Genomic DNA, 19,863 nt, shown 5'->3' on the forward strand with positions numbered 1-19,863 from the left:
TACACTCCACAGTTAAATATGTGAGAACACAATGTCATGTACACTCCAGAGTTAAATATGTGAGAACACAATGTCATGTACACTCCACAGATAAATGTGAGAACATCATGTCATGTACACTCCACAGTTAAATATGTGAGAACACAATGTCATGTACACTCCAGAGTTAAATATGTGAGAACACCATGTCATGTACAATCCAGAGTTAAATATGTGAGAACATAATGTCATGTACACTCCACAGTTAAATATGTGAGAACACAATGTCATGTACACTCCACAGTTAAATATGTGAGAACACAATGTCATGTACACTCCACAGATAAATGTGAGAACACCATGTCATGTACACTCCACATTTAAATATGTGAGAACACAATGTCATGTACACTCCACAGATAAATGTGAGAACACAATGTCATGTACACTCCAGAGTTAAATATGTGAGAACACCATGTCATGTACACTCCAGAGTTAAATATGTGAGAACACAAATGCCATGTACAATCCACATTTAAATATGTGAGAACATAATGTCATGTACACTCCACAAATAAATATGTGAGAACACAATGTCATGTACACTCCACAGTTAAATATGTGAGAACACCATGTCATGTAACTCCACAGTTAAATATGTGAGAACACTGTCATGTACAATCCAAAGTTAAATATGTAAGAACACAATGTCATGTACAATCCAAAGTTAAATATGTGAGAACACCATGTCATGTAACTCCACAGTTAAATATGTGAGAACACCATGTCATGTAACTCCACAGTTAAATATGTGAGAACACAATGTCATGTACAATCCAAAGTTAAATATGTATGAACACAATGTCATGTCCACTCCACATTTAAATATGTGAGAACACAATGTCATGTACACTCCACAGTTAAATATGTGAGAACACAATGTCATGTACACTCCACAGTTAAATATGTGAGAACACAATGTCATGTACACTCCACATTTAAATATGTGAGAACACAATGTCATGTACACTCCACAGATAAGTATGTGAGAACACAATGTCATGTACACTCCACAGTTAAATATGTGAGAACACAATGTCATGTACACTCCACAGATAAATATGTGAGAACACAATGTCATGTACACTCCACAGTTAAATATGTGAGAACACAATGTCATGTACACTCCACAGTTAAATATGTGAGAACACAATGTCATGTACACTCCACAGTTAAATATGTGAGAACACCATGTCATGTACACTCCACAGTTAAATATGTGAGAACACCATGTCATGTACACTCCACAGTTAAATATGTGAGAACACCATGTCATGTACACTCCACAGTTAAATATGTGAGAACACAATGTCATGTACAATCCAAAGTTAAATATGTGAGAACACAATGTCATGTACACTCCACAGTTAAATATGTGAGAACACAATGTCATGTACACTCCACAGTTAAATATGTGAGAACACAATGTCATGTACACTCCACAGTTAAATATGTGAGAACACAATGTCATGTACACTCCACAGATAAATATGTGAGAACACAATGTCATGTACACTCCACAGTTAAATATGTGAGAACACAATGTCATGTACACTCCACATTTAAATATGTGAGAACACAATGTCATGTACACTCCACATTTAAATATGTAAGAACACCTTGTCATGTACACTCCAGAGTTAAATATGTGAGAACACAATGTCATGTACACTCCACAGATAAATGTGAGAACACCATGTCATGTACACTCCACAGATAAATATGTGAGAACACAATGTCATGTACAATCCAGAGTTAAATATGTGAGAACATAATGTCATGTACACTCCACATTTAAATATGTGAGAACACCATGTCATGTAACTCCACAGTTAAATATGTGAGAACACCATGTCATGTAACTCCACAGTTAAATATGTGAGAACACCATGTCATGTACACTCCACAGTTAAATATGTAAGAACACAATGTCATGTACAATCCAAAGTTAAATATGTGAGAACACAATGTCATGTACACTCCACATTTAAATATGTGAGAACACAATGTCATGTACACTCCACAGTTAAATATGTGAGAACACAATGTCATGTACACTCCACAGTTAAATATGTGAGAACACAATGTCATGTACACTCCACATTTAAATATGTGAGAACACAATGTCATGTACACTCCACAGATAAGTATGTGAGAACACAATGTCATGTACACTCCACAGTTAAATATGTGAGAACACAATGTCATGTACACTCCACAGATAAATATGTGAGAACACAATGTCATGTACACTCCACAGTTAAATATGTGAGAACACAATGTCATGTACACTCCACAGTTAAATATGTGAGAACCCAATGTCATGTACACTCCACAGTTAAATATGTGAGAACACAATGTCATGTACACTCCACATTTAAATATGTGAGAACACAATGTCATGTACACTCCAGTTAAATATGTGAGAACACAATGTCATGTACACTCCACAGTTAAATATGTGAGAACACAATGTCATGTACACTCCAGAGTTAAATATGTGAGAACACTGTCATGTACACTCCAGTTAAATATGTGAGAACACTGTCATGTACACTCCACAGTTAAATATGTGAGAACACAATGTCATGTACACTCCAGAGTTAAATATGTGAGAACACAATGTCATGTACAATCCACATTTAAATATGTGAGAACACAATGTCATGTACACTCCACATTTAAATATGTGAGAACATAATGTCATGTACACTCCACAGATAAATATGTGAGAACACAATGTCATGTACACTCCACAGTTAAATATGTGAGAACACAATGTCATGTACACTCCACATTTAAATATGTGAGAACATAATGTCATGTACACTCCACAGATAAATATGTGAGAACACAATGTCATGTACACTCCACAGTTAAATATGTGAGAACATAATGTCATGTACACTCCACAGATAAATATGTGAGAACACAATGTCATGTACACTCCACAGTTAAATATGTGAGAACACAATGTCATGTACACTCCACAGATAAATATGTGAGAACATAATGTCATGTACAATCCAGAGTTAAATATGTGAGAACACAATGTCATGTACACTCCAGAGTTAAATATGTGAGAACACCATGTCATGTACAATCCAGAGTTAAATATGTGAGAACACAATGTCATGTACACTCCAGAGTTAAATATGTGAGAACATAATGTCATGTACACTCCACAGTTAAATATGTGAGAACACAATGTCATGTACACTCTGCAGATAAATATGTGAGAACACAATGTCATGTACACTCCACAGATAAATGTGAGAACACCATGTCATGTACACTCCACAGATAAATATGTGAGAACACAATGTCATGTACAATCCAGAGTTAAATATGTGAGAACATCATGTCATGTGCACTCCACAGTTAAATATGTGAGAACACAATGTCATGTACACTCCAAAGTTAAATATGTGAGAACACAATGTCATGTACACTCCACAGTTAAATATATGAGAACACAATGTCATGTACACTCCACAGTTAAATATGTGAGAACACAATGTCATGTACAATCCACAGATAAATGTGAGAACACCATGTCATGTACACTCCACAGATAAATATGTGAGAACACAATGTCATGTACACTCCACAGTTAAATATGTGAGAACACAATGTCATGTACACTCCACAGATAAATATGTGAGAACACCATGTCATGTACACTCCAAAGTTAAATATGTGAGAACACAATGTCATGTACACTCCACAGTTAAATATATGAGAACACAATGTCATGTACACTCCACAGTTAAATATGTGAGAACACAATGTCATGTACAATCCAGAGTTAAATATGTGAGAACACAATGTCATGTACACTCCACAGATAAATATGTGAGAACACAATGTCATGTACACTCCACATTTAAATATGTGAGAACACAATGTCATGTATACTCCACGGATAAGTATGTGAGAACATAATGTCATGTACACTCCACAGTTAAATATGTGAGAACACAATGTCATGTACACTCCACATTTAAATATGTAAGAACACAATGTCATGTACAATCCAAAGTTAAATATGTGAGAACACAATGTCATGTACACTCCAGAGTTAAATATGTGAGAACACAATGTCATGTACACTCCACAGTTAAATATGTGAGAACACAATGTCATGTACACTCCAGAGTTAAATATGTGAGAACACAATGTCATGTACACTCCACAGTTAAATATGTGAGAACACAATGTCATGTACACTCCACGGATAAGTATGTGAGAACATAATGTCATGTACACTCCACGGATAAATATGTGAGAACACAATGCCATGTACACTCCACGGATAAATATGTGCGAACATAATGTCATGTACACTCCACGGATACGTATGAACCTGGCGTACACATACTACTTTCCTTTCTGTTGAATTATACCCTATTAGCAATGAGTATTCGAGGTTTCGAGGTGAGTGTACTGTTTTCAAAGATTTTTTTCCTCTACACTCAGAATAAAGAGCAAAAACAATTTTAGCTCGCCTGGTCCGAAGGACCAAGGTGAGCTTATGCTATACCGTAGCGTCTGTCGTCCGTCATCCGTCCGTCTGTCGTCCGTCCGTCAACAATTGACTTCTTCTCCATAACCACAGATCAGAATTTGACCAAATTTGGTCAGAAGCATCCCTATGGGGTGGGGACTCAAAATTGTACAAATAGTGGGGCTGACCCCCAGGGTTCTGAGGGGCGGGGCCAAAAGAGATCAATTTAGCTCTATTGATATAAACGACTTCTTCTCTGAAACCAAGCAAAGGATATTGCTCCTATTGGCCTGGTAGCATCACTATGGTGTGGGGATTCAAAATTGTATAAATGGTGGGGCTGACCCCCCAGGGGTCTGAGGGGCGGGGCCAAAAGGGGTCAATTGGGCTATATTGATGTAAGCGACTTCTTCTCTGAAACCGAGCAATGGATATTGCTCATATTTGCTTGGTAGCATCACTATGGGATGGGGATTCAAAATTGTACAAATGATAGGGCTGACCCCCCAGGGGCCTGAGGGGCGGGGCCAAATGTTATCAATTGGGCTATATTGATATAAATGACTTCTTCTCTGAAATCAAGCAATGGATATCGCTCATATTTACCTGGCAGCATCACTATGTGGTTGGGATTCAAAATTGTACAAATGATGGGGCTGACCCCCCCCCCCCCCCTCCCCCCCAGGGGCCTGAGGGGCGGGGCCAAATGTTGTCTATTGGGCTATACTGATATAAACGACTTCTTCTCCAAAACCCAGCCATAGATATTGCTCCTATTTGACTGTGAGCATCCCTTTGGGGTCGGGATTCAAAATTATACAAATGATGGGGTCGACCTCCCTGGGGACTGAGGGGGCTGGGCCAAAAGGGATCAATTTGGCTGAATTGATATTAACATCTTCTTCTTCTCTGAAACTAAGCAATGGATTTCGCTCATATTTGTCTGGTAGCATTCCCCTGGGGTAGGGATTCAAAATTGTACAAATGACGGGGTCAATCCCCTGGAAGCTGAGGGGTGGGGCCAAAAGGGGCATAATTTGGTTAAATTGATATTAACAAATTCTTCTCTGAAACTAAGCAATGGATATCACTTGCATTTGTATGGCAGCATGGTCATGCATGGGGTGGGGATTCAAAATTGTACAAATTTTTGGGTTGACCCCCCTGGGGGCTGAGGGGTGGGGCCAAAAGGGGTCAATTTGGCTACGGTAAATTGATATGAACAACTTAATTCTTCTCTGAAACAGCTCATATTTGACTGGTAGCATCCTTTTGGGTAGGGATTCAAAATTTATAAAGGAAGGAACTGACCACCAGGGTGCAGAGGGCGGAGTCAAAAGGGGTCAATTGGCTTAAACAACTTCTTTTCTGAAACTTAGCAATGGATATCACTCACATTTGTGTGGTAGCATCCCTATGGGGTTGCGCCAAAAGTCCATTTCATTTCATGGATTAATGCATTTTTTGGCATAAAAACCTCACGTACCCATATGAAATGCCTATGATATGTTGACAAAGCAATACCAGTGACAAATATACTTAATCATCATTCTTGTTTCATATCTCATGAAATCCAGGTGAGCGATACAGGCCCTCTGGGCCTCTTGTTTCATTAGCAGAAAAGCAAATTATGAAATAAAAAAATTATGTATTTTCATTTGTTGTTGCTTAAAAGTTGTTTACACTCATAAAATATATACATACATTCTATCCTGTTCCATTGACAGGTGTAATATCCAAGGCAGCCTTATTGGCGCTCGATCAACGGTGAATGAGAAGTGTGAGCTAAAGGACTGCATAGTTGGACATGGGCAGAATATAAACGCAATGGGTAAGTTGGATAATTTACACTTTAAACTCGAAGAAATTCTTTTTGCTTTACCAGTGTGATGGATAGATATGTTATCAGTGTTACAGTAATATCAATATCCCAATCAGAAAGTTCTAAACTGTGGAGGGGCTGCAATGGCCAAGTGGTTAAGGTGTCTCAACACTAGCCCTCCACCTCTGGGTTGCGAGTTCCTACGTCGAGCAGTCCCTGGTACTAACCATAGTCCGGTGGTTTTCTCCAGGTACTCTGGCTTTCCTCCACCTCCAAAACCTGGCACGTTTTAAATGACCCTGGCTGTTAATACGACGTTAAACAAAATACACCAAACTATACAGAAGTGGGACTACTGTTTTTAGCTCACCTGCCCGAAGGGCAAGTGAGCTTATGCCGTGTCCCGTCGTCCGTCCGTCGTCCGTCTGGCGTCAACTTTTCCATTCAAGCAACTTCTTCTCAATAACCAAAAGGCCCAGAGACCTAATATTGGGCCTGTAGCATGCTGGGGTGAAGGGCTACCAAGTTTGTTCAAATGGATAAAGTTGACCTTCATTCAAGGTCACAGGGGTCAAAAAGGCTAAAATCTTTAAACGACTTCTTCTCAATAGCCAAGAGTCCCAGGGAGTTGATATTGGGTATGTAGCATGCTGGGTTGAAGGGCTACCAAGTTTGTTCAAATGAATGACCTTAATAATACCCAGTAGTGATACATAGTGTTCAGTAGTTATATATATAAATCTTCCAGTATAATACTTATGATCTGGATACAATATGGAAATAATATCTGTAAAGTAATCAGTACGACTGTGACAGTATAATAAATATGTACATGTACTTCGGTTTACAACTGAATCAGATTTTAATAACTACAGCACTTTAATAAACTAATGTCACAGAACACAGATTAATTGCTATACCATTGATTATTATTAGCATAAATGTATATTATCCGGATTCAAGTAGAATACTAGCCGTGATAAGGTATTTCCGGTATACTAGTCAAAGTCGCAACAGTGCTTAAATTGAATTGTACAATAAGCTTTGGCATGAAAGAGTCGCGACGAATCAGACAATTTTAATTTCAGGCCAGGTGTGTGATGAACAGATGTTGATCTAGACTTCATCAATATGATTTTATTATGTATTCTGTCATTTTCTCTTCCTATTCCATTTCTTTCTCTTTTCTGGATGGTAGACCATAACTCCTTAGATGGTAAGTGGATATATGTATTATGTTATAACCGATGTATGACCACACCTTTTGATTATGGATGACCTAAATATTTTGTCAGCAAACTGTCAGGGACTGGGGGAACACGTTAAGAGAAAGGATATTTTCTCATATCTGAGAGCAAAAGATTATAATATATATTGTCTACAAGATACCCATTTTACAGCAGAAAAAGATAATTTGATTCGCAGCGAGTGGGGATATGAATGTTACTTTAATTCTTTTAAATCAAATGCTAGAGGAGTTGCAATTTTATTTAATAATAATTTTGAATTTAAAATTAAAAAAACAAAATCGGACTCAACTGGTAACTTTTTAGCAATTAACCTAGAAATTAGAAATATGGAATTTACTCTGATTACTGTCTATGGCCCTAATTCAGACAATCCTAATTTTTTTAACCTTATTGATGATACTATAGATATTTTCAGTAATAATAGAATAATAATATGTGGTGATTTTAATCTAGTTTTAAATCCTGATAAAGATTATGATAAGAGTTACAGAAACATAAACAATTCAAAAGCCAGAGAGAAGATCTTAGAAATAATTGAAAACCACAACCTAGTCGATATATATAGAGAACAGCATCCTGATAGCATTAGATATACATGGAGAAAGCCAAATCCATTAAAACAGTCTAGATTAGACTTTTTCCTAATTTCAGAAAATATTTCGTCGTTAGTAATAAATTCTTCCATAGAAACAGGATATAGATCAGACCATTCATTCCCCAAAATTTGTATGCAACTTCATGAATTTAAGAGAGGTAAAGGACTGTGGAAATTTAACAAATCGTTACTTAGTGATGTAGAATATATAGATGTTGTTGATAATATTATCCTAGAAACTAAAAAACAATATTGCTTACCTATGTATAATATAGACAATTTAGAAAATATTCCAAATTCAGAAATACAATTTAATATCGATGACCAACTATTTCTTGAGACACTTCTGATGAATATAAGGGGAAAAACAATATCTCATGCTGCTTATAGGAAAAGATCACAAAATTTAACAGAAATTAATCTTCAAAAATCAATAGAAGAATTAGAAAGTCAAAGTGTTTTAAATACAATAGAAATTGATAAAAAGAAAAAAGAATTAGAAGAAATCAGAACGAAAAAGATAAAAGGCAGCATTATTAGATCTAGGGCAAAGTGGGAAGAAGAAGGGGAGAAACCAACTAATTACTTTTTACATCAAAAATAGTTCCAAAAATTCAGTTAGAAGATGGCACCTTAATTACAAAACAAGAAGAAATTCTAGATAAAATCCAATGCTTTTATGAAAATTTATATAATTCAGATGATACTTTAACTGATATAACTCTTGATTCTCTTATTGATTTCGAAAACATCCCAAAACTAAATATGTATGAATCTGATAAATTAGAAGGACTTATTACTATTGAGGAAGCATATAAGACATTAAGCAATATGAAAAATAATAAAAGTCCTGGCTCTGATGGCTATACCGTTGAATTTTTTAAATATTTTTGGGAACAACTTGGGTATTTCATTGTCCGTTCACTAAATTATGGGTACATGAAAGGAGAATTATCTGTAACACAACGCCACGGTGTAATAATTTGTATTCCAAAAAAAGATAAACCACGTCAATATATCAAAAACTGGAGACCTATAACTTTATTAAATATTATATATAAAATTGGATCAGGGGTTATTGCAAATAGAATAAAATCAGTTTTGGACATAATTGTTAACAAAGTTCAATCAGGTTTTATAGCAGGTCGATACATTGGGGAAAACACTAGACTTTTATATGACATTATGAATTATACTGAAGAAAATGATATTCCGGGGATGGTTTTAATGATAGATTTTGAAAAGGCGTTCGATTCTGTTTCTTTTAACTTCATAGCAAAAGTGTTAGATTTTTTTGGTTTCGGAAATTATATAAAAAATTGGGTACAATTGTTTAACTGTAATGTAGGAGCTTCTATTAATCAGGGAGGGAATCTTTCATCATTTTTCAGAATAAAAAGGGGATGTAGACAAGGGGATCCGATCGCACCATATATCTTCATTCTTTGTGCCGAAATTCTTGCTATTAGGCTTAGAAATAACAAACATATTAAGGGGATAGAAGTTGATAATACAAATATTTTACTTTCACAATATGCAGATGACACATACTTAACTCTTGATGGATCTGAGGAATCTCTTAAAGAAACAATGAATGAATTAAATATTTTTGCATCAATTTCAGGATTAAAAATTAATATTGATAAGACAGAAATTGTATGGATTGGCAGTAAAAAATATAGTCAAGATAAATTTCTACCTGAACTAAACTTGAAATGGGGAAAAGAAAAATTCACTCTATTAGGAATAGATTTCAGCGTTGATCTACATGAAATGATTAAAATGAACTTTGATAAGAAAATAGTAAAATTAAAAAATATTATTACTGCTTGGAGCAGACGTAACTTAACTCCAATAGGTAAAATTCATTTAATAAAATCATTAATGATCTCCCAATTTAATCATTTATTTATTGCTCTACCAAACCCAGGTGACAAGATAATTAAAAAAATAAACTCTATTTTATTTGAATTTTTGTGGCATAGTAAAGTGGATAAAATTAAAAGAGATATTATTGTACAAGATCACTCTCATGGGGGACTAAAAATGCTCAATACTCAAAATTTTGTTGATTCATTAAAAATTGGCTGGGTTAAGCGACTGTTTCAATCTTCAGGAAAATGGAAAACACTACTAGAAAAATATTTAGACCTAGATAAACTAATGAATATTGGAGGGAACTATATAGATCTATGCCAACAAAATATTAGCAATTCTTTTTGGAAAGATGTACTTAGGGCTTGGTCAAGATTAGATAACTCTACTAATATGAAAATAGTCAAAGGGAAAGCACTCTTGCATACACCTGTCTGGCATAACAAAAATATTACAATAGGTGGTGGAACAATTTTCTACTCTAAGTGGTATGAAAAGGGTATTTATGTCATTGGTGACTTCTTTAAAGATGTAAACAACAACACTTTTTTCTCTTTTAATGAATTTATTCAAAAGTATAGCATTAACACTAACTTTTTGAAATATAATGGAGTAATATCTGCAATAAAAAAATGTTTACAACACTTTGAATTTGATTCCACTACTTATAACTTTGTATATCCAGTTTTACCTAGCAATATTGCAATATTTCTTAATATTAATAAAGGCTCGAAGATATTTTATGATATTCTAAATTCAAAGAATGATATTACTGCTAAAGGGAAAGAGAAATGGTCTAACGTACTTGATTTCAATTTAAATGATTGGTGTAGTATATATACACTTCCTTTTACAGTAAGTAAAAACTCACGATTACACTGGTTGCAATTTAGAATATCACATCATATCTTAACAACTAATTCATTTCTTTTCAAAGCCAAACTAACAAACAATCCATTCTGTAACTTTTGTAACTCAGAAATTGAATCAATTGTTCACCTTTTTTGGGAATGTGATCAAGTTCAGAATCTTCTTGAAGGTCTAGATATATTATTAGATGCATTATTTATTCCCTTTAGACTAAATAAAAAAACAATGCTTTTTGGTAAATATGATGGTGATTATAAAAATCCATCCTTTAAAGTAGATAATCAAATTATTTTGATTATAAAACAATACATATACAGAAACAGATGTCTGCATAAATCTTTAAATATCAACTCTTTACTCTATTGTATCTATGATCATTATAAAGTCAGAAAATTTTGTAGCTCTAAAAAAGGGGAAAAAGAAAAAAACAAATGTTTGGCTGAATGGAGAAAATGGGATAAACTTTTGCAGATTATGGAATAATACTTTTTTAATCTGTTTTATTGACTTATACATTACACATTTATTTGTATTAAATATTAATAATCGCATACATGTGGTACCTTCTTCTTTTGCTGGAATCCCAGTGTCTGACAATTGCAGTAAATATATATAATTGAGTTAATCTACATTTTTAGTAACAAGTCTACCATCCAGTTCTTTCCTCTTTTGGCATAAATTGTGTAAAGTATGATATTTTTTTTTTTTTTTTTTTTTTTCTTCTTTTGTAGTATCTTTGAATAAAAATACTTTAAAATATTACAAAGTACTCCCTTCCTTTTCTTCTTCTCCTTCCTTTCTTTCTTCCACTTTTCATCCTTCTTCTCTTCCTTCTCCTTCCTTTCCTCTTCTTTATGTATGTCTGTATATGTCTATATGGATTTTTGTCGTTTTGTTCAAGATTAAATGATATAAATGTTATGATTTGTATCCTGTCCACGTGTATCTGTGTTTGTTTTTATCTTACACCATTGATGTTAGGTGTGTATGTTTGTTAGGGTGAGAGGGTGAAACCATATGACGTTAAATATGAAAGGTTTTGGAAGAATATATAGTGTGAAAGCTGAACAATTGAGTGAATAGATGCAATATACATTAATTTGAATGTCAAAAAGATAGAATGTAGAGTGAGTGAGTGAGTAAGTATGTAAATGTTTCCGAAGTAAAATATATATATGTACCTATGTATAATATGCCTTGGAAAAATAAAACAAATATAAAAAAAAAAATGAATGACCTTGACTTTCATTCAAGGTCACAGGGGTCAAATATGCTAAAAAAAAATAAACGACTTCTTCTAAATAGCCAAAAGACCCAGGGACTTGATATTGGGTCTGCAGCATGCTGGGGTAAAGGGCTCTCAAGTTTGTTCAAATGAATGACCTTGACCTTCATTCAAGGTGACAGGAGTCAAAAAGGCTAAAATCTTTAAACGACTTCTTCTAAATAACCAAGAGTCCCAGGGAGTTGATATTGGGTCTGTAAAATGCTGGGGTAAAGGGCTACCAAGTTTGTTCAAATGAATGACCTTGACCTTCATTCAAGGTCACAGGAGTCAAAAAGGCTAAAATCTTTAAACAACTTCCTCTCAATAACCAAGCGTCCCAGGGAGTTGATATTAGGTCTGTAGCATGCGGGGGTGAAGTGCTACCAACTTTGTTCAAATGAATGGCCTTGACCTTCAAGGTCACGTCGATCAAGTATGCTTAAATCTTTAAATGACTTTTAGTGAATAGCCAAAGTGCAGAGAGACATTTTATTGGTCATGTAGCATGCTTTCAAATAACTGCAGGATCCATATATGAAAAGATCACTGTATTGCAGGTGAGCGATTTGGGCCCATTGGGCCCTTGTTTTTAGCTCACCTGGAACGAAGGTCCCGTGAGCTTATACCATGGTGCGACGTCTGTTGTCCGTCCATCAAAATTTGCTTTAAATCGCTACTAGTCGTAAAATACTCAGTGAATTTGAACCAAATTTGGTCAGTGGATCTTCATCAAATTTGGTCAGAAACATCTTTGGGGGAAGGGGAACAGATTTTGCATTTCTGACCCCCAAGGGGCTAGAGGGGCGGGGCCAAATAGGGGAAATAGAGGTAATTCCTTTAAATCGCTACTGTGACGCTGATTTAGATGTCTTCACTCAAACTGATCAACCTGAAGCAAAGAAAGCCAGATAATTGTTTAAATATTTAGTCGTTCAGTTGTACATAATAACCTAGTTTTGTTTCTGATATTGTTCAAATATATTATAATGATCATACCATGTACCAAAATCAATGTATTTTCTGCCTTTTTTCAACTCAAAGTAGCCAAACTTAATCACAGCAGGGTCGTTTTTAATCATATTTTGTCTGACAAAAGTTTTTCTGTTTCAGGTAAATTTACAAATGAGGCGATAACAGGAATTGACAGAATGATGGAGATCTAGTGTAGCAGGAAATGACAACTACCAGCTGTACTTGTTGCTAAAGACTTTTCTAAATCAAACTATGTATTATAGTCTTATGATATTAATTTCTTCAAACTTGAGAATTCTTGAAATATGTTTGCCTTTTGAAAGCAAAATAAAATGAATTTAAAAAAAAAATGTGTGTGAATGCCTCTTTGTAACACAGTGAGGAGATTTTAAATGTTGACTTATTTAGTTTTAACAGATGGCCACTGTGACTCTCAATGGATGGTCACCTGTATTTATTATCAAGATCTGAAGGGAGAACTGTGAATTCCATGTCAGAGGGACGGTGCTGTATGATCAGGTGATGTGGCTGTCAGAGGGACGGTGCTGTATGAGGTGGTGTGGCTGTCAGAGGGACGGTGCTGTATGAGGTGATGTGGCTGTCAGAGGGACGGTGCTGTATGAGGTGATGTGGCTGTCAGAGGGACGGTGCTGTATGAGGTGATGTGGCTGTCAGAGGGACGGTGCTGTATGAGGTGGTGTGGCTGTCAGAGGGACGGTGCTGTATGAGGTGATGTGGCTGTCAGAGGGACGGTGCTGTATGAGGTGGTGTGGCTGTCAGAGGGACGGTGCTGTATGAGGTGATGTGGCTGTCAGAGGGACGGTGCTGTATGATCAGGTGATGTGGCTGTCAGAGGGACGGTGCTGTATGAGGTGATGTGGCTGTCAGAGGGGACGGTGCTGTATGAGGTGGTGTGGGCTGTCAGAGGGGACGGTGCTGTATTGAGGTGAGGTGGCTGTCAGAGGGACGGTGCTGTATGAGGTGATGGGGCTGTCAGAGGGACGGTGCTGTATGAGGTGGTGTGGCTGTCAGAGGGACGGTGCTGTATGAGGTGGTGTGGCTGTCAGAGGGACGGTGCTGTATGAGGTGATGTGACTGTCAGAGGGACGGTGCTGTATGAGGTGGTGTGGCTGTCAGAGGGACGGTGCTGTATGAGGTGATGTGGCTGTCAGAGGGACGGTGCTGTATGAGGTGATGTGGCTGTCAGAGGGACGGTGCTGTATGAGGTGATGTGGCTGTCAGAGGGACGGTGCTGTATGATCAGGTGGTGTGGCTGTCAGAGGGACGGTGCTGTATGATCAGGTGGTGTGGCTGTCAGAGGGACAGTGCTGTATGATCAGGTGATGTGGCTGTCAGAGGGACGGTGCTGTATGAGGTGGTGTGGCTGTCAGAGGGACGGTGCTGTATGATCAGGTGATGTGGCTGTCAGAGGGACGGTGCTGTATGATCAGGTGGTGTGGCTGTCAAAGTGACGGTGCTGTATGAGGTGATGTGGCTGTCAGAGGGACGGTGCTGTATGATCAGGTGATGTGGCTGACAGAGGGACGGTGCTGTATGAGGTGGTGTGGCTGTCAGAGGGACGGTGCTGTATGAGGTGATGTGGCTGTCAGAGGGACGGTGCTGTATGATCAGGTGATGTGGCTATCAGAGGGACGGTGCTGTATGAGGTGGTGTGGCTGTCAGAGGGACGGTGCTGTATGAGGTGATGTGGCTGTCAGAGGGACGATGCTGTATGAGGTGATGTGGCTGTCAGAGGGACGGTGCTGGATGATGTGCATACATTTGGGTTAATATTGAGTTTTGGCAGAGATGTCTTGCTGTCGGTGTAAACAAAGGAGATTTTACAAGAATTCATTTAAGATATCTGTGTTTCTTTTATATTACACAGACACAGTATGATTTCTACAAAAGTAGTTTAAGGAATTCTCTCCACATTCACTGTCACCAGATACAAAGGCCTCCTTCATGCCACCGTCCCTTCAAGACTATAATGATGACACATTTCATAACAACCTAAAAGTGTATGCTTCCAAAACATGTCTGAATATCACCGAGTACAAAACATCTGAATCTGATTACTTTTGAAGTTACAGTGTATGACCATGCGAGGCTCGCTTTTTTTGGCAGTGAAAATATAAATAATGATCCTTCATCTCCACTCCCGTTATTAATGTGCCTTAACATGAACAAATTGTGAATCCGCTGAAATCAACAGCTTATACTAAAAGATTAGTTTTTGAAACCGGCAGGGATCGACACTAACAGTAGCCCGGCAGCCCTGGACTTCCTGAAATCTGGTCGGCTGTTGGAATGTCCAGACCAGCAGCCCTGTGGGCTGCCAACATTTTCAGTCAAATGTATACTGCTCAACTGAAGTTTTCTTCATTTACTTCAATAATTTTATTTTCAAAACATTTTTCATGAAACCCTTTGGTGTAAGATCTTATATTTTATCCTCAGATTGAACTAGAATGCAGGAAGCTGCATCTAGAATATTCATTTTTTTCCTCGGTGTTGGGATAAGGGCTTGAGGGACAATGCTCCCAAATCCTCCAAGAGGGGCATCACCGTTGGCAGCCCGGGCTGCCTCATTCCAAAACCTCGCAGTTTGGCGATCTGTTAAGGTGATTGAGTTAGTGTCAATTCCTGGTCAAACCAACAGCTTAGTAATTATGGCTGCAACCATAAAGGTAAAACAGTTTGTAGCCTTCCCTGGATGTTCTTATGAGTGTTAGCAACAATGATTTATTGGTATTAGGAAAACATTTATGATTAACTGTAAAATCTCAAATGAGAAAAACTGAAATTAGAAATTTGAATATAAGACACTTTGTTGAAAATGAAAAACTTGACTCAAGTGCATTAGAGAGTATAAAGAAAGCTAATCGAAAAGCTTATGAGCTTGTACCTTAGGCTTTTTTATCACAAGAAATTTAGAAATTCGGAAGATCAAACTCATATAGAATTTGCTCGAGAGAAAGAACAATATTGTTCAATAGGTGATGAGATTCTAAAAAAATTGACTGATTTTGACAAACCAAGGCAATTATTGTTAATAGAAGAATTCAAACGTTGTGTCCATGGAAATATCAAAACTCATTTAGATGAGAGAACAGTTGATTCACTAATCGAAGCGGCTTTAACGTCTGATGATTACACTCTTACCCACAAAGGCTTGTTTATTATACCACCGCAACGAAGTTAGGGGGTATACTGGAATCAGGTTGTCTGTCCGTCCGTCCGTCTGTCTGTCTGTAGACACATTTTGTCCGGACCACTCCTCCTAAACCAAAGGGTCGATTTCAGTGAAACTTAACACAAAAATTAATGATCATGTGTAAATGTGCATGCCACTTTCTTTTTCTCAAAATTATGGTTGCTATGGCAACTGATCATTATAAACAGGTTTTTTGATGAGAACCATAACTTTAAGATTGTCCGGACAACTCCTACTAAACCGAAGGACCAATTCCAATGAAACTTCACACAAATATTAATGATCAAGTGTAGATGTGCATGCCGCTTTCTTTTTCTCAAAATTATGGATGCTATGGCAACTGGTCACTGAATTCTCTTTATTGTGAACAACACAAATTTCAGACATTCTGAATTTCAGAAATATAGGCATGCACAGGTTATCTTAGTTAGCCTCTAATTAACAGTTCCAATTCACCTTTGACTCTGCAGATTGCGGGGGTATTGGTCAGCCATCTTAGTGACAGTTCTAGTTAAAACCAGTTTTCAAGAGAAAAACAGTACCGCAGGTACTGGTAAATTGAATCAGCTAATGGGAACCCAACCTTCAGTGTCCCTTCTAATGTAACCTAAAGTAGGTGATAAGGCTTAGTCTGGTCCAAAGGTCAAAGGGCAGGTGCGGGGTCTCCTTCGGGCCTGTAATTACTGCAAGAAAGTCGGGCATATAACTATGAGTGTTGTTCCATCCAGCGTCAGGAGCAAAGACAAAAACAGTCAGTTCCTTCTATGTTAGCTATGTTAGAGCCCAGTCAGAAACTTGGTGGTATCGTGGACGAGTCTAAACTGTCTATTGAGATTAAGAGATCAGAGTCTGATAGTGTGTTGGAGAAGTACTCTCCCCTCATTTCTAAAGGTTTTGTTAGCTCACATGGCCAAAAGACCATCATCTATCAACATTTGCTTTAAATTGCTAGTAGTCATGAAATACTGAAAGGATTTTAACCAAATTTAGTCGGAATGATCATTGGGGGAAGGGGAACAGGTTTTGTTAAATGGTGACGCTGAGTGATGCAGGCCCTCTGGGCCTATTCTTTAACTTGTCGGTGATAATGCTATCTTGAAACCTGTGGTGATTTTATGTGATACTGGAGCTTCTTATTCTTTGTTATATATTTACATTCTGTGTTGCATTTGCCTTTAAAGAATTATGTCGTAATTAGTAAACCAAATTGTATTCATGAGACTATCTACTACAATTTGCAGTGATTCGGTCAGAGTAGGAATACAGCTCCAGGTGTTGTAAGTTAAAACAATGGTCGCAAGTTACTTTCAGCCTAGAGAGCTTTTGAATGCTAGCATTTATCTACATAAACAACCACAAAAAAATAAAGCAACACAAGTTATGAGAGTAAAATTTAATAATAAAAAAATGAAGTTGACACAAAATTATCATATTCTTGATCTCAAAGTGTATCACAAAATTTGTCCGGCTATGCATTCGCTCGTTTCTTTATGGATTTCACTCAAATTTGGTATATAGTTAGAAGACCATATGAACTTGTGTCCTCTGCAGTGATTTTGCGATTTAGCCCTTTTTAACAGAGTTATGCCCTTTTTTCATACAAAATGTGTCATAATTTTGTCCGGCTATGCATTCACTTATTTTTTTATGGATTTTCTTGAAACTTTATACAGAGTTGAAGGATTGCATGAAGTTGTGTCTCCAGTAACGGCTTCTTCCGAAAAAAAACTTTTTAGAGAGTTATGCCCCTTTATGTAAAAAATGGTTACTAGCTTGTCCGGCTATGCATTTGCTTTGTTTTCAATGGATTTTACTAAAATTTGGTATGTAGTTAGAGGACCCTATGCGGCTTAGCTCTATGCAAACATTTTGCCAAATTACCAGTTCTAATAGAGTTATGCCTCTTTTTCTTTAAAAACGAGCAAAATTTTGTTCGTCTATGCATTCACTTAGTTCTTACCTAAACATAGAACATGTTTGATTTGGTTATAGTACCATAAATAGGCAGCTTCATAAAGTATCCAAACCAATCATAGAAAAGCGGGGGGTATACTTGTCACTCACTCTCTCTCTCTCTCTCTCTCTCTCTCTCTCTCTCTCTCTCTCTCTCTCTCTCTCTCTCTCTCTCTTAGTTCACTGTACAGTTGGTTGCTAGTTCATCATACAGTTGGTTGCTAGTTCACTGTACAGTTGGTTACTAGTTCACTGTACAGTTGGTTGCTAGTTCATCGTACAGTTTGTTGATAGTTCACTGTACAGTTGGTTACTAGTTCACTGTACAGTTGGTTGCTAGTTCACTGTACAGTTGGTTGCTAGTTCATCGTACAGTTGGTTGCTAGTTCATCGTACAGTTGGTTGCTAGTTCACTGTACAGTTTGTTGCTAGTTCATCGTACAGTTTGTTGATAGTTCACTGTACAGTTGGTTACTAGTTCACTGTACAGTTGGTTGCGAGTTCACTGTACAGTTGGTTGCTAGTTCACTGTACAGTTGGTTGCTAGTTCATCGTACAGTTGGTTGCTAGTTCACTGTACAGTTGGTTGCTAGTTCATCGTACAGTTGGTTGCTAGTTCACTGTACAGTCGGTTGCTAGTTCACTGTACAGTTGGTTGCTAGTTCATCGTACAGTTGGTTGCTAGTTCACTGTACAGTCGGTTGCTAGTTCACTGTACAGTTGGTTGCTAGTTCACTGTACAGTTGGTTGCTACAGTTGTTTAATTATATTTACATAGCGTGCACTTCGCTGAGACATGTACACCAAATTCGATATAACGAGTGCAGGAATAGAACCGGAAGCATGAAACTTTGGTCGGTAAGTCCCTAACCAGTCCGCAGAACTGTATACATTTTCAAGGTCGCGACATCAAAACTGAAGGTTACAGAGGTCCAAATGTCAAATTTTATGTTCCACGATAACTGATGTAACATAACATATCTCTATCTTTGTGTGGAGATGTTTTCCAGTACAAGACGTCTTTAATAAATCACAAAAGAAAATGTCGCCGTACAACAGATTTTATTTATTGTCATACATGTGAAGTTTGTTCACAGGAATTCAGTTCCAAAGATGTCTTACGTGAACAGTTTAAGAAAGCTCAACACGAAAGAAGACTACTGTTTTGCACTTACTGTCGAAAAAGCTTCAAATGGCGTTCAAGTCTTGCCTATCATCAAAATGAGTGCAAAGAAAAATAAAACAAGAAAAATACTATTCTGACACTATATACAGAGATATTAGAACATCGTGAAAGGCTGATTGGCATTGTTTGGAACAATCGATTGTGTTTAACCCTTATTGATGGTGGAATTATTCCAAACGATCTTGATTTGAAGTTTGATCTGGATTTCAATAATGTTTCTATTTCAATTTAAAAAAGAAAGTTTGTTTGCGTAGAAAGTAACACAGTGATATATTATTTCAGAGAACAATGGCGTGTCCTTGAAGCAGTA

The 19,863-nt window shown here is 37.0% G+C and overlaps 1 protein-coding gene across 2 annotated transcripts in view; it reads left to right on the forward strand.

Annotated features, from left to right (window-relative positions):
• The window catches only part of LOC117326387 (translation initiation factor eIF-2B subunit gamma-like), a 68,994-nt gene extending 55,447 nt beyond the window's left edge, over window positions 1-13,547 (forward strand). For both annotated transcript variants that reach the window (XM_033883135.1, XM_033883134.1), the window contains exons 11-12: window positions 6,274-6,377; window positions 13,336-13,547. In XM_033883135.1, the coding sequence (XP_033739026.1) occupies window positions 6,274-6,377; window positions 13,336-13,388 (157 nt within the window). In that variant the 3' untranslated portion in view covers window positions 13,389-13,547. The remainder of the gene's footprint in view (window positions 1-6,273; window positions 6,378-13,335) is intronic.
• The last annotated feature ends 6,316 nt before the right edge of the window (window positions 13,548-19,863 follow it).

Source organism: Pecten maximus, chromosome 4 (genome assembly GCF_902652985.1).
Source record: "Pecten maximus chromosome 4, xPecMax1.1, whole genome shotgun sequence".
NCBI lineage: Eukaryota > Metazoa > Mollusca > Bivalvia > Pectinida > Pectinidae > Pecten > Pecten maximus.